Here is a 17,035-nt window from a genome sequence, read left to right on the forward strand (position 1 = left end):
GCTTTTCCCCCCCTTCGATAAATGTGGCGCAATTCTTTTGCCCCAGTTTTGCAGGTCGGAGACTTTAGTAAATAACCGTGGGTGAGGAATATTCACAAAACCGACTGGACACGTTGCCAAAAGGAAGCAAAACTTGAACCATCATGACATTGTGCCTGTTTACATATACAGGAATAGTCTGCTATGTATTACTCTTTGGTGTAGCCCCGTCTCTTATGTTCAGTGAAACCAGGCTAAGGGAGATGCAGTATCTTCACTATTAACCCACTGAGTGCACCCCAAGATTTAGCTACTACGTCATGGGGTCTAGAACTTAGAAGAGCCCCATAACGTAGTAACTAGCCCCCCCCCCCCCCCCGGCCCGAAACCCCCCCACCCCAACTAATTTTGCAATTGTGTCCTGTGCTGACACGATCTACACTGACGCAGAACAGAAGGGAGGTGGCCCACGGAACGGTCACGTGGTTGTGAGTGCCGCTGCCCCTTCGGCGCTCAAAGGGTTACATTCATTTTCATATATCCCAGTGTAAATTTACAGTGTTCGTACATTTTAATATGGGTTACAATCAGTCAATGGCAGGTGTAAGTTATAAGTAGATAAGAAAGTGGAAATGAGGTGTGTCATTTATCAACAAGCACTGGGTGATGCAAACACAACCATGATGAAAGCAGTGCCGTTTTTTGTGAAACAAGTTACTTTTTCCATGGCATTGCTTCATAATGTTGCTCAACGTTGGCACACTGGAGTGGATTTGTGGAATAGCTGGCCAACAGGAGCGATAGAGGCTAATACAGTAAAGGATTGGGACAGACATAAGCCGATCATGGAATAGAAAGAAAGCCAATGATACAACAGGGTCTGAGGTTTTACAGCACATAGTACAATGGGCAGACTGGATGAGTCATGTGGTTCTTATGCCAAAAATCCTAGGTTTCCATGTATTTTTTGCTACCGACTGGTTTTGAATGCCAAAATACTGTAAAGACCACAGTATCTTATCCGTATTGTTAAATGGGATTATGGGCAAAATAGTAATGTGCCCATAAGGTGAGCTAGTAATGCAGACACTGTACTGGTGGAACAAATACTAGTTCTTGTGTGTCTTATCGAAAAGTAACATTTGGATATTACAAAACGCTTATTAATGTTATTGGCTCTCGATAATAAATCCCCTTTAATTGTATCTTTTTTCCCCCCCATTTGGTGTGTCTGGTTCATGGAATTGTTCAGAGTGCTTTACAAACAAGTTACTTTCATTTGTCAAAAAGGAGCAGTCCAACTTCACGCTCGAGGATAGTTTTTGCAAATAATTTAACAATGTACTACATCTTTTTTTCTTTTCAATTAAATGCTTCTTCCACCATTTCCCCCCCCCCCCCCCCCCACATCATCTTAGAGGAGAAAACAGGACAAAGGAATAACATTTTGGCTATTGATAGGACAGATTCTGCTCATCACACTGTGATATCACATAAAACTAAGGAAAGTCACCCCCCTCCTAAGTTTTAGAGTAACATGTTGACAAACCAACTGTTGAATAATTATTTAAAAAAACTTATATGTGACAGACACCAAAGTCACTATATTTAGGCCCATATTTATTAAGCAATCCTATTCCATTTGACACCTTTTAGTGCCAGAAGACAGCTTACAGCCCTGGTGTCTTCTGTGCCAAAGTTGTCTTAGGGAATAGCATCACTTAGTTAAGTACGTCTCTGCTATTGGTTCATATTGGTCCCAGGAGGATTGCAACGTAAAAAAAATTAAAGGATTAAGAAAGTGAAACGGTTATGAAAGTATGCAATGTATTATACTGTAGTGGAAAATAGCTGGAAAACCTGCCGAACGTGTCGGTGAGCACCAAGTAAAAAATAGCTTCATTTATGTTTTGAGGAGCACTTGAAATAGAAAAAGAGTCCCTTATTTGTCACCAATACTTTATTAAGACTGGTAACTTGCACAGTTTATGACAGACCAGCAAAAAATAATGTTTGAGATATATACAACCTTGCAATGACTACTTAACTGTACACAAGGCATAGTGATCATAACACAATCTAGTCTTCAGAATAATTTGTGCACAAAAAAAGACAATATTAAGTCGACATCATTACATGAACGGTACAGTGAAATGACGTCACAAGTCCAGTGAAAATCTAGCATTATACAAAACATACCAATTTACTGAAAACTACACCCTGTACAATATGCATTTGATTCAACTTTAGTAGTACTTTAGCTGGAATCTGCAGCACAGATTTCTTGGGGAGTTATAAGTCTCTTAATGGAGGCAACCTCAGCTGATAAGTTGGCAATACCTTGCTTTAAATACAAGTTCTCTGACTCAGAGGCTTTGTAGACATTGTCTTTTATTTCAACAATCCCCGTTTTGCAAACATTTGGAATTTTATCAAGTTCCTTATGATGCCACTGTCCTGGCTTAATAGACCAATCTTGGATATTAGTCACTTGAACGGATAAAGGAGACAAAGAAGAATGTACCAGGGTTTCACTGCTGTGGTTTTCAAGTTGCAAATGTCTTTTTGATGACATGTCAATTGGCAAAGACAGTTTCTGTGTGGCATTAAACTCCCTCTCCAGTTCTACTTTGATCTGCATAGCCTTGCCTTTAATTCGCAGCTTGTGAGGCAACGCAGAGGAGTTCACCTCTGGAACTTTTATTATTGTTGTGTGACCATTTTTAAGTTCAACTGGGGAATGGGTGGGACCTTTTGGAACCTGTTGCTCATCCTCACCATCGGAGGTCTTCCCCACCACACCATCATCAGCTTCTGATGTTCTTGGAGAATTACTGGAGGAACTATTCATTTGCAACAGGGGAGGAGAAGGCGAATACCCAGGAAATGTGCTTGCAATATAGTTCTGGTATATAGATGTGGTATAAGAGGAATTGTCCTCCCTGGGTTCTCTGGAAAAGTTGTCCTCCCTGGGTTCTCTGGAAAAGTTGTCCTCCCTGGGTTCTCTGGAAAAGTTGTCCTCCCTGGGTTCTCTGGAAAAGTTGTCCTCCCTGGGTTCTCTGGAAAAGTTGTCCTCCCTGGGTTCTCTGGAAAAGTTGTCTATTTCCATGGACTCCTGCTTTATCCTTTGGAACTTATTTTCAGAAGTTCTGCAGTTGCTCTGGATGGGGCTTGGTTGAACTTGGTCTACCGACGATGCCTCTGATACATCCGACAAAGAACTTTGTGGGGAGTGCTTAATAACAGAAATGCAGCTACTGCTCATAAGGGAATGTTCATGATCACCCGGAAAAGACATAATGTTTGAGTTCGAAGACGGGTATTCCTGAAAATACATAGCGGTGGAGCTATTGACCTTTTGTATTTCTTGGGCGTAAGATGCAGAACTTATCAAACCAAATTTAAGTTTCAATGAAAGCAGCTCTGTTTTCAGGTTGGCATTCTCCTCTCCTAACGCCATTAGTTTGTTTTCCAAAACCATGTCGTTTAGCCGCCGTTTCTCCCGCGATCTTTTTGCAGCCTCGTTGTTTTTCCTTCTTTTCTCCCAGTACATTGCGTCTTTCTTTTCATCTGGGATAAATTCCCGTTTCCTCCGGCACGATGAGGATTTGTTTTTACCGCCAGACCCTTCGCTATACAACATGTCGTTGCTGGAATCCATCGATTCAGACAGGTCAGGTAAAGTCGAATTAAGCACGAGGATGTTGTCCATGCTGTTTCTCGTATCGGCACATTCCTGCTCTTTTTTAATGGTTGGCATTTTTCTCAGCTGCATCAGAAAGAATTGGAATTAAAGCCTTGCGCTGCTTCGGAAGAGAACAATTTCAGAGACCCTCAGACCACATCAACATGAAGATCGCAATTGTTTTTAATTCCATCTGCCGTCGGGATTTTTTTCAAGGGCTCGAAGCGGTATGTGACCATTTCCGTAATATGCTTGGTCACCAAAAGAATCTGGTATGTTCTATAGGACCTGCAAAATAGGAACAAAACACAAAGCATGTTAAGAAATAAGTATGGAACAAATGACTACCATAAAAAAAGCAACATTACAGAAACATTAACCCCTTCACTGCCTGAGGGGATTGCAATACCGTGCTATATATATACAGTGCACTAAAAGTTTCTCTAGCAGGCAATGAGTTAATAATACTCCATTCATATTTACAGAACTACCTGTTTGCTGGTACAACCACAATCACAAACACTTCTGCAATTTTACAATCCATCTTGTACAAGTCATTTATTTGTGGTTCATATGAAACATTGATCTGGTTCTTGTTACAAATAGAAATGATATTTTCCGAGCTTCAAAAATATTATGTTGTACTTTTGTTTGATTGTGACGTGCTTTTTGACTGAGGATGCTGGGAGCTGAGGAACAAAGACTGAACTTAATGATTAATTAGTACTTAAACGTCAAAAACAAGTGGAAAATGTGAACGTATGAGGAAGAGAGAAAAGCCCCTATGACTTGAAAGCCCCATAGAATGTAGAAACATAACGTTGTCTATTAATGTACAGACTATTTTAAACACAACTTAGGTGAACTAAATATTATAATTATAATAGAAAGGTTGTGAAGATATCCTATTGCCGGAGTGGTCAACCTTTTTTTCAGGCGTGCCAATACACGGGCACAACATTTTTGGTGGGCCATTGTCCTACTGCCCCCTCCTTAAGTCTCACTCAATCCCACCTCCTCTCACTCCTTTTCCCCTCCTCTCACTCAATTTCCCGCCACTTCCTTTAACTCAATCCACCCCCCCCCACCTTCCTCATACTCAAATCCCTTCCCCCCCCAAGAATTTTACATTGGGGTGGGGGGTGAGGAGAGGCCTTCAGTCCTGTGGCGGAGGGAAGCTGGGGCACCACATAGATGGATACGGAAGGCAGGCCCAACTTCTGGCGCTGCCCTGGGAAGGGATGGGGCGGAAGGGCATGTGAGGGTCCTGCTGCAAAGGAGGCCTGGGGCCCCACAGAACACAGAGGCCCTGGTGGCCAGAGGAGGAAACCAGTGAGGCTCCAGCCCCCGGGGCTGATGATCCACAAGTATCATCATGGGGTCATTCCAAATGCTGCTGTTGGCCATACGCAGTGGTGGAACTAGTTAGTCATGGGCAAGTTTTTTTTAAAAAGACCCCCTTTTCCCTTGGCCCCTACTTGTGGTGCAGATGCAGTGACAGAGGAAGCCCACCCAGGTGGTGATTGCAGAAGTTGGGCCTGATTTATGTGGGATCTAACTTTCGTATTAGGATCACCTGGGTTGGCCCTCTTCGCTGCCACCTGGCACCACAGGTAGGTCCCGGGGAAGGGGTGTGCAGACAGGGGGACCTTTAGAAGTGCTGGAACGCTGTTCGGGCGGCTAAAATAAGTGCCAGAACAGCCTTTCAGAGCCTGGAGGATGGGCCCCTTATGGTGGTGGGCCCCAGTGCAGGCGATGTGGCTGCACATATGGTAGTTCCGCCACTGGCCAAAGGGTTGGCCAGCCCTGTGACCTACTGTATTCGCGTTCAGCTAATAATGCTTAAAGCAGTATTCTGCAGTGCACATTTTTTTTCAGTATCTATGCCCGAGGGCTGTCCGCATTACCCCCCCCCCCCACCACTCCTCCCCGATTGCCAAGGTATCAACCATTGCATCTACCAGACAAATACACGTATCCAGTATACATAATATGGCAGCTTTCTGTTGGTGACCACACCAGCATGGACTTTTATTTGTTCTATTGGAATTAAAACACAAGGGTTTAAAATATAAATACAACAAATAAAAATACATCTAAAAACGAGGTGTTTTTGCTACTTTACTACAAGCAGCTTCAGGTTCCTTAGATACTTTATTTTGCTGTATAGCTGTGTTTGCTTCAAGTACCAAAAACAGGACACACTCCATCCTCATGGTACCTAGGCTGAGAAATGTAAGACTTGCACTCCTTAATTTCAGAGGTGCAAGCTTATGAATGGGTGGAATGAAGAATAAACCGGTGAGTACCAGGAATATCAGCTCCGGGACAGGCAGTGTGGTCAGTTGCCAAATTAGTGGTAGTGCTTTTTACTGAGCTAGCATTTTAATGTATAGATCTAGATGAGCAAGACTCAGAAGCAGGTAGCTATTGATCATTCAGCCTGTGTATACATGTTTTGTTTCTTTTGAAGTTACATAGTAGATGAGGCTGAAAAAGGACATACGTCCATCAAGTTAAACCTATTCTAAATTTAGGCGACAGATACTTTATCCTATATTTGTAGATACTTTATCCTATATTTGTACTTACAGTATATTGATCCAGAGGAAGGCAAACAAAAAAACTCAGTGAAATTTAATCCAAGGATATCTCAGAAGGGACAAAATAAATTCCTTCCCAACTCCAAATAATGGCTTACTCCCTGGATCAACATCCGTCTCATGTTTACTTATTTGGTCTGTATACAGTACCTTTTTTTTCTAAAAAGGTGTTCAACCTTTTTTTGAAGATATCTATCCACCTCTCTCTCCCCTGCTTCCCACGTCTCTCCCTCCTCCCTCCCTTCCCACCTCTCTACCTCCCCTTCCCACCTCTCTCCCTACCTCTTCCCCTCCATTCTCTCGCCACTCACCTGATAGTGTCTCTCTCCCCATTCTGTGTCTCTCTCTCTCCCCATTCTGTGTCTCTCTCTCTCCCCATTCTGTGTCTGTCTCTCTCTCCCCATTCGTTTCTCCATCTCTCTCTCCATTGGTTATTGAAGAGTCATGTGACCCTGCTCAGCCCTTGGAAATCAAATTTCCTGGTCTGTGCACGATCGCACGAGTGCCGCGTAAGCGTGGCCGTACATATAGAGTTTCATTGAAGTGAAAGCGACAAGTGTGGCCGCAGCTCTTACTGAACTTAACTCCTTAAGAACTCTTGCATGTACAGTATACCATTGGGGCCTTGAGCCGTATATACTTTAATTTTATCAAGCCACATATGAACTTCTTTCTCAGTTAAACAATTTTTCGAAGAGGTTGTGGCCTTCTCCTGTGGCACTAGTATTGAAATTGATTCTTCCCTGGTAAATACAGAGTCAAAGAATGTTTAATACCTCTGCTTTTTCATCGAATAATCTGCCTGCCCATCCCACACTGAAAGGGTCCTTTATTTTCGTTTCTAATTTTTTTTGTTATTAAGGTACTTAAAGAACTTTTTAGGGTTGATTTTACTTTCTATTGTAATCCTTTTTTCATTATCCATTTTTTCTAATTTGATTGCCCTTTTGCAACTTTTGTTACATTCCTTATCATTCTGATACTGATGACGTCCCTTCTGACTTAAAGAATCTAAATACCTGTCTCTTCCTTTCCATTTCCTCCCCTACCTGTTTTTATTCAGCTACATTGGTTTAGACTTGTTTCTTTTATATTTATTACCCAAAGCATACATTGATAAGTGTACTTATCTAACAATGTTTTAAAGACTGGCCATTTATCTTCCACATTTTTCCCTGCAAACAAACATCATCCAAAATTATTCATTGTAGATTTATTCCTTGGTTTATTAAAATCTGCCTTTCTAAAGTTTTAAGTCTTTGTTAAACCGTAGTAATATGATTTTTGATCATTTATTTCAAATGAGAGCATGTTATGATCACAGTTACACAAATGTTCCAGGACTTGAATATTTGTTATTACTTCTACATTGCTTAATATTACCAAATCCAGTATTGCCCCTCTCTTGGTTGGTTCCTCAATAATTTGGGTCATGTAAAAAGTTACGATACATTATTCCATGGTTTGTAGTTTATGACACACGGGCATCATAACGTTTTAAATAATGTGGTACAATCAAGTGACAAAATATAAAATAATACATCCTTATGGTTGGTACCTGCAGAGAAACCTTTACCAGCCGTTAAACGTGATGACAAGTTAATTATCAAACATAAAGTATCATGCAACAAGAAACCCCTTATGTTATACCTCTTACAATTGTAATGCCTCCATGCGGGTGTATAATGGTTTAATATTTACACATTTGGTCTATGCTATCGTGATATCATATTTCATTGTGAAATACTGTGATAGTTTTGTGCTGCAAGGGTTTGTGGATGCAATAATCCCACTGTCACGATTCTCAAAAAAAACTTTTGTCGCTCTGTTCACTGCATAGCTGAAAAGTTATTACGCATGTCTTCAATAAGGGGTGCGCAAACTTTTGTTGTTGTGCCCCCTGCCTGCTCTCCACAAGTGCTCGCATCCCCCCCTACGTTAGTGTGGCATCAAATGATGCCGCGGGGTGATGTTACATCACATGACCCCTGCCACGGCGACGCGTTGCCCGAAGCCATCTGAATCACAGTCAGTTGAGTTGCAGACGCCTCGCGCGATCCCCCAGCATTTAATTTAACCGCCGTGCCCCCCTGTGATGGCGAGGGGGTAACCAGGCGATCAATAAAGGTATTATGCCCGGCTGATTACCTCTGATCCATATTTGGGGTTTTAGAGTATCAGCTCTTGAACCTGTCTGTTGTACATGAAATGTGCAATAATAGTGAATAAGGAGGCGCTAACACCCTTAAGTGCTTACTATTGCAATTTAACTGTGATATAAATAAAATAGTAACAAGTGCAAAATCAAGTGATAAAAACAATATAAATGTGTCACCTCCCTGCTTCTACCCTCCGGTGGGGTTGTCTTCACTCTTCCCCAGAAATGTAGATAGTTTTCTCACGATCCAGGGGGAGCATGGGGAATATAAACACACAAAAACAACAAACAATCTAAGTGTGGATGTAACCAATAAAATGGTCCCTAGTGAATCTTGGCCCCTATGTGCAGCCTACTCACAAGAAGGTAGTAGTTTTCAAGCAGAGGTGACTAAGGGCCGGCTGTGGACATCAGGAAATGCAGAGTTGCATCTTCACTGGGGAATTGCGACCTCGGCAAGAGAGAAATGAACGCACATTGCACAGATCATATAATTCAAACAATTTATAAAACTCTAAAAAGTGCACACTTACAGTGTTGCAAATTTAAAACGGCATGTAAGCTATAATTAGCTTTTTAGTGGCCACTGGGAGATAAGCGCCGCCTCTCACCGCACCGAACCGGACGGGAACTCCGGCTGGACCCCTCGTTGGTAAGCTGGAGACACTGGAGACGCTGCTCCGTCGCCGATTCCCGGATGTTGACGTCACTTCCAGTTTCGCTGCTGCGGTGTAGGCTGGGATTCCTCTCTCCACAGTCGCGTCACAAATGGGCGGTACCACTCTACGCGTTTTGCCAACCAATGATTCGGCTTCCTCAGGACGCGACTGTGGAGAGAGGAATCCCAGCCTACACCGCAGCAGCGAAACTGGAAGTGACGTCAACATCCGGTAATCGGCGACGGAGCAGCGTCTCCAGTGTCTCCAGCTTACCAACGAGGGGTCCAGCCGGAGTTCCCGTCCGGTTCGGTGCGGTGAGAGGCGGCGCTTATCTCCCAGTGGCCACTAAAAAGCTAATTATAGCTTACATGCCGTTTTAAATTTGCAACACTGTAAGTGTGCACTTTTTAGAGTTTTATAAATTGTTTGAATTATATGATCTGTGCAATGTGCGTTCATTTCTCTCTTGCCGAGGTCGCAATTCCCCAGTGAAGATGCAACTCTGCATTTCCTGAAGTCCACAGCCTGCCCTTAGTCACCTCTGCTTGAAAACTACTACCTTCTTGTGAGTAGGCTGCACATAGGGGCCAAGATTCACTAGGGACCATTTTATTGGTTACATCTACACTTAGATTGTTGTTTTTGTGTGTTTATATCCCCCATGCTCCCCCTGGATCATGAGAAAACTGTTGTACATGAAATGCATATGAATGTATGACAATAAAGAATTTATGTGTGTTTTACCTTTCCAGGAGGGCTAACCAGTGGAGACTGAGAGGCTACGAGTTTCAAGGGGGGGGGGGGGGGGGAGGGTTGCGTAGCTGGGGTCCAGAGTTGCTGGCCACCCTAAAAAAATTTCCGGGAATCAGGTCAGATTTCCGGGGACATATAGACACATCACCCCGCTTAAAATCCTCCCTTGAAAACAGTTATGCGACTCACCGCCAGGTTTCCCTGCTTCAGCACAGACCATAAAAGTAAATGGGGGCATAGGGATATGTATATCCCGGGTACAGTCAGGGGTCTCTAAGTTAGTGAGGGTCCCCCAGTAAATGCCCCGATCCCCAGAACCAGTATAGAAGTTCTGGGGGATACTACAACCATATATGAGGTTGCCAGGGTTTTTATGAAACCTAAGTCCAGTTTTCAGTAAAGGAATGAGGTACAGCTCCGAGAATGAACCTACACATTTTTTTTTAGTTCTAACTAAGTTTGTTTTTTTCATAAGGGAATGAGCTACAGTCCTGGGAATGAACCTAGGCGTCTTTTCATTCTACTTTCGAACTTAGAAGAAATATGGGGAAAATATTTTAAAGTCTAAGTCAGGTTTGCAGTGTGTGAGGGATATGGCTAGTGGGAATAAAAGTAAAGAGTCCCATTCTACCCTTCATAACCAAAAGACTTAGAATAAAAGTGTAAAGTATATTTTATTAAACAGGTATGTTTATAATGTATTATGCTTGTGCACTGTAAAATAAGCTGGGACTTTCAAAGCCGGTATTCTGAGTGAGCCAGGGGGCTACCAAACTGTGGTGCCACTGTGTCTACTCAAGGTCTGGACTTGAAAGCCACAGAAGCTGCCAGAGGTGTGAAGAACATTTGGGCAGGATGGCTTGGTGAAGTACCCACGTCCTGGGATCAATGCAAGCCGTTCCGGCTAGGATTCGCCTTCCTAGACCTGGAGGCACCTAGCCCCGTAGGTGGCTGCTACATAACAAGTGGCTAAGGTGGCAAACTCGCGCATGCCCTTGTTACATTCAGAAGATCCGCTTGCCCGGCATCAGAAGACTGGCAGCCATCTGATTGGTTTATTGGAAAGTTCCCACGCTGGGATTGGCTGTAGTATTTTGTGAATGAACTCCAAAATACTATAAGAAACGCTGCAGCCAATCCGGTGTTGAGATTCTCTAAGATTTTGAGCGCCAAGACAGCAGCGGCAAATTTGAAATCACCAAAAGATGCTCTTGGATAAATAGACGCGAGCCCCACTTTTCGGGGGCCAAGTTCTCAGAATAGAACGTGGCGGTCGCGGCTGGAAATGCAAGCCGTAAAGAGTACCAGGATGGTTGGTGCTATCTCCCGCTCAAGAGATTTCGGTGTCTCCGGAGCGGATACAGCGGTGGCGTCACGAACTTCATGCCGATTTCAGTTCCAGGGCATTTCGGGCCAAGTCCTGGTCAACTACAAACTTTGTTTTATGAACTATAGAAGCTAGGAAAGTCTAGTTTTTTCCCCCCAGACCCCCAAGTGTGTCTTTCTCTTGTATTTTGTAATCCACTCTGTGTACGTCTGTTTCAATGGAATAAATGACAATTTTTTTACTATTTGGTTTTGCTCAGTGGTATGATCCCGGTATAAAGGTGTAAATGCCTGGTCTCCCGTGACACCCCTTCAAAAAATACCACCCGCACCCCTGTTTAAATGACCAAACTGTTGTAATGAAGGCGTCACATGGCTCAAAGCTTCTATTTTATTTCAATTCCATAAAAATATCTAATACATTCTCCATGACATACAAAACATTCTCCAACACAGAAATGGACTGTATGATTCTACTATGTCATGTTATCAGACTAAGCAAAGATCACTCTGTTATAACTCTGTGCCCAGGACATACTTGAAAACGAGAGGTACAATGTATTACAGGCATACCCCGCTTTAAGGACACTCACTTTAAGTACACTCGCGAGTAAGTACATATCGCCCAATAGGCAAACGGCAGCTCGCACATGCGCCTGTCTGCACGTCCTGAACAGCAATACTGTCTCCCTACCTGTACCAAAGCTGTGCGCAAGCGGGGAGACAATAGAGCCTGTTACACATGTGTTATTTACATCAGTTATGCACGTATATGACGATTGCAGTACAGTACATGCATCGATACGTGGAAAAAAGGCAGTGCTTCACTTTAAGTACATTTTCGCTTTACATACATGCTCCGGTCCCATTGCGTACATTAATGCGGGGTATGCCTGTACTTCATGGTAAAACAGTTTTATAAATAAATAAGGCAAATAAGTAATTGGGGTGAACTTCTCCTATGGGTGCTACAACACACTTTCAATTACCAATCTCAATATCAGCAGTGCGTGTGTGTGTGTGTGTGTGTGTGTGTGTGTGTGTGTGTGTGTGTGTGTGTGTGTGTGTGTGTGTGTGTGTGTGTGTGTGTGTGTGTGTGTGTGTGTGTGTGTGTGTGTGTGTGTGCGCGTGTATCCCCCCTGGCATGAAAATCATGCTTTTGTTTTTCTGACTTACTCGCCATGGTTTGCTAAGTTTCAGTGAATCAAATATAGTAAAAGAACAACTGTTCATATGAACATATCTATCCAGCTAATACTCACAGATTATCCTGCCAAAGTACACAATGAGAGCCATCAAGGTTAGAATTTCACTCATTTAAAATGGCACATTAATCTATCTTTATTTGTCTGCTCTAAATAAAAGAGACTGGAAAACAGTTGATTTAAAAAAAAAAAGAAGCCTAGCATATCAAATTTTTTTTTTTTAACTATTTAAAGAGACATTTCCCATTTCATTGCACAAGCAAACTGTTATGTTTTCATATGCACATTGTTACAATCTTTCATAATTCCACAACTAGACAAACGATCCAAAACCTAGCTTCAAAATGTGGCCTCTTTTGAATATGCAGAAGTGTTCAGCTTCATTTGCTATTCTGTGGAGCCATCTTCCCCATGGTAGGGAAGAGTACAGCCTATTCTAATGAAGCCTGCTGATCTCTTCTCCACCAAGTTGAACTCTTTCCCAGCAATGGGAGGATGGTTTCGCAGAGCATTAAATAAGCTCAGTGATGCAACCACAAATGTTCTACCCCATCTGAGCAATATGCTTTGGGAATTCTCTTTACCAAACTTAACATGTTATAGAATGCTCAATGCATGACACACTTTGTCTACTGACTGACCTTACAACACCTGATGTCAGTTGAGTTCTTTTTTATTATATGTCTTTCCCCCAGGAATTGACATACTCATTTACATTCTGTACACATACGGACTTCATCAACGCATCTTTTTTTCTCTCACTAAAACTGAATCACCATGCAACTCTATGAATATCATTTACTCTCCATCATTTAAAAACATCTCTTAATCCTTCTTTGCATGAGGAATTGCAGAATGTTCTTTTTATGTAGTTTATGTTACTGGCAGTAAGTGCAGTCGAAACAGTATAATAGCATTTCTTTCAACGGTATGTACATGATGTTTTATAACATTGGCTCTAAATTACTAAGCAAGTAACGTAATGTGCATACATGTACAGAAACTTAGGCTGCATAGACATTTTCATGCATAGCTAAGCTGGTTTTGAAAATCGCCTCTTGAACATAATTTAACACAACTGTTATCTTAAAGCAGTCCTTTTTCCAAGCACCCAAAGGCCAATCTGTTTACCAAGTGTCACTAAGGTACAGTATGCTTCTCATTGTGCAGGATACGAGTTGTGAACACACAAAGCAAGCGGACAGCAATAGTACATAAAACTGCCTCCTTCTCACTCTGTTCTTGTGCCTTCTTTTACTCTATTTTCTACTTAAACCCATCAGTCTTCTGCCAACCACCTCTTTACAGTGTGTAATGGTCCCAATTATGTCCTCTACTGTTGATTTTCACCTAATGTAATTTTCATGAATTGAACTAAATTACACAGGGAGCCACAGCTGGCATTAGAAATATCATACATTTACCTATTCGTTAAATGCACCTCTTTAATACATTATCTGTTCGGATCTATATATGGGGTTACCTGCAGAGTATCCAGTGCTGCTTCCTGAGACGTTTCTCCTACTGGGTGCACGTAATCCCTTTGAGCATCTCCGTGCTGATTATACTTTATGCCTATCTGACTCTAATTCTATGATATTATTGGCTTGCTTATTAGCCTGTAGCAGTTTTGTTAGTAACCCCTGCATTACTGCCCTTTGAACCTCTCAGTGCTGGTTATACCTTAGGCCCCGCTCACACGGCGCACTACGCGACGTGCGCGCGCTTACGTGCGTGCGCTCGTCACTGATTCCTGGCGGCCAATGGTAGTGTTCAGTATTGAAACTACCATTGGCTGCAAAGTGCAGCGTCGACTCTGCTGCAGTCGCGGGAGTCTTTTCAATCTGTGATCTCCGGCTGCAGCAGCGTGACGTCAATTTCAGCAGCCAATCAATGTCCAGAAGTTTACATTGATTGGCTGTCGAAATTGAGTCTCAGCCCTTCTGTAGAGACAGGGGACCGGGGGACGCATGATGTATACACTGTATGTGTGTGGTACTGGCACTACACAGTAGAGACACACAAATCAGTTGCATATACTAATAAAGTGAACTCAACATAAGCAGATTTATATCAGTCCCCTCTCAGTATATAATCGCACCACCCTGCGCCTGTGACACAGCCTCCGCTCCGCTCTCCCCGCTTAGTACACACGTACACACACACACACAGCCACTCTGCTAAACCCCTCCCCCCCCCGCCGCCGGAACGGGGAGGATGGAGGGACGGGGGGGGGGGGGGGGAGGGACACACCGGGGGATGGCACCTGCAACTGTCTGCATATGCAAACTTCTTTCACGCCTCCCACCACGACCCAACTCCTGCAGCTTGAGTACAGATCGCTGGGCTGCAGGAGCGGGCGTTGGAGGCGTGCATGGAAGCGCGCAGCCGTAGCAAGCCATGTGAGCTCGGCCTAATGCCTATCTGACTCTGATCCTATGATATTATTGGCTTGCTTAGCCTGTAGCAGTTTCGTTACTAACCCCTGCATTACTAGTTTATATAGCATTGTTGCTTGAGATTATCTCTGCTAATTACCAGTTATCCTTGATGTATATTCTACAGTTGGTTGGTCTAATTGCCACTAACCTCGTTTGGGCATACATTCACTAGTGACCACTCTTGGATCACTAGATTATCTTATAGGTTGCCATATTGGGTATTTTGTTTTTAGTTGATCAGTGTGTTGGGAGTTACCATCCATATAAGACTTAAGGGAAATACCCTTGATCACTGTGATCTTGGGGAACGGGCCAGAAGAAGGGGCATTCCCCCCAAAACGTTGCCCCCCTTATTTGTCTTGTTCCCTCCCCCTTTTCCCTTGTCTTTTCCTTATTCCTTTCCCTTCCCTCACTCTGTGTTCTCCCACTCCATTTGCTGTTACTCACAGTTGAATGTATATTGCTGATCTTTGCGATTAACTATACATATTGTGTGGTCATATTGTGGCAATATCACAATAACATTTCTTCATAACATATTTTTCATTTACTTTATTTTTCTCATTTGAGTGCTGGGTACTGTGGGTACTGTGGGTACTGTGGGTACTGTGGGTACCCCCTCCCCCCCATTTCTTATTCTATATATGGGGTAACCACACTTAGATTTAAACAAAAAAAGACTGTATTTACACATGAAGATTGAAAAGGAGAGTGCACTAGAGATTTGGTGGAGAAAATAGACTACATGCAATTGGTGAATGTGTTTAATTTAATGGATTTTCTGTCAACAATGACATTTGAACAGTCATTTCTTCAGGTAGCTATGTTGTTTCGTATAAGACGAAGTACATATAAAAACCTCACACGTTTCAGATGGGTTTTGTGGTGCACAGCTGGTAAAAGTCTAACTTTTGTTTCCGGATGAAAGAATTACTAAACATGTTTCTTTAGAATGTCATATCCTTATTAGGATTCTTTAGAAATCAGTAGAACCTTTTTAATTTTTTTTTATTGGTAACACATATGTATGTCTTTATATATATATTGAGAGAGAGAGAGAGAGAGAGAGAGAGAGAGAGAGACAAAAGAAAAAAGAGGGTCTATTGAAAGCACTCAAAAGTAATGTGAAAATACAAAATGGATTTTATTAGCAACATATTTTGTCTCTATATAATTTTGGGTCCAACAGACGACAGAGAAGCCCAATGCTACATCCAACATGACAGAAATACACAGTAAAATACTTATATATTCAATTGAAAAAGGGTCATTTAGTTTAACCCTTTGGCCAAAGCTGTTGTAAGCTTGCGAGCCACGACAAGGCAGACACCCGTTCGCAAATCATTTTGGGTCGTTAGCACCGCCAGAGGGTAATTATAACCCCTACATCTGGCCTAGTGATTTATTTTGATCTATAGGGAGTGGATTTGATTGCGGCACCAATTCTGTGTGTTGTATATATAAATATATATAAATATATATATATATATATATATATATATATATATATATATAGCGCCATTAATGTACATAGCGCGTCACAGCAGTAATACACGTGACAATCATATAAATAACACAAATAACAGATCATGGGAATAAGTGCTTCAGACATAAAAGTAACATTAAGGAAGAGGAGTCCCTGCTCCGAAGAGCTTACAGTCTAATTGGTAGGTAGGAATAACGTACAGAGACAGCAGGAGGTCGTTCTGGTAAGTGCGTCTGCAGGGGGCAAAGCTACACAGCTCCATTTTTGCCTGCTTTCACATTCACATACCACACTATACAGGCATACCCCACATTAACGTACGCAATGGGACCGGAGCATGTATGTAAAGCGAAAATGTACTTAAAGTGAAGCACTACTTTTTCCCCACTTATCGATGTATGTACTGTACTGCAACCGTCATATATGTGCATAACTGATGTAAATAACGCATTTGTAACAGGCTCTATCGTCTCCCCGCTTGCGCACAGCTTCGGTACAAGTAGGGAGCTGGTATTGCTGTTCAGGACGTGCTGACAGGCGCATGCGTGAGCTGCCGTTTGCCTATTTTACCTAAGCTGGTAATCATTTGGTGCTCCTGTTCTAAATCTGTCAAAATCCTTTTGGTGTTACTAGCATAATGGCTGCTTCAGTCAGTGTAACTCAGCAGCTACAATATATTCGTATATTAGTAAGGTAACATCATCTATTACAGTTTACAGCTCAAACTGCTGGGAATATTG

At 42.4% G+C, this 17,035-nt stretch overlaps 1 protein-coding gene across 1 annotated transcript in view; it reads right to left on the reverse strand.

Moving 5' to 3' along the window:
* Nucleotides 1-1,921: 1,921 nt before the first annotated feature.
* Nucleotides 1,922-17,035, reverse strand: part of NFIL3 (nuclear factor, interleukin 3 regulated) — a 26,645-nt gene continuing 11,531 nt past the window's right edge. The window contains exon 2 of the mRNA XM_075600038.1: nucleotides 1,922-3,952. Coding sequence (XP_075456153.1) covers nucleotides 2,237-3,754 — 1,518 coding nt within the window. The 5' untranslated portion in view covers nucleotides 3,755-3,952 and the 3' untranslated portion in view covers nucleotides 1,922-2,236. The remainder of the gene's footprint in view (nucleotides 3,953-17,035) is intronic.

This window comes from Ascaphus truei, chromosome 1 (assembly GCF_040206685.1).
Source record: "Ascaphus truei isolate aAscTru1 chromosome 1, aAscTru1.hap1, whole genome shotgun sequence".
NCBI classification, from domain to species: domain Eukaryota; kingdom Metazoa; phylum Chordata; class Amphibia; order Anura; family Ascaphidae; genus Ascaphus; species Ascaphus truei.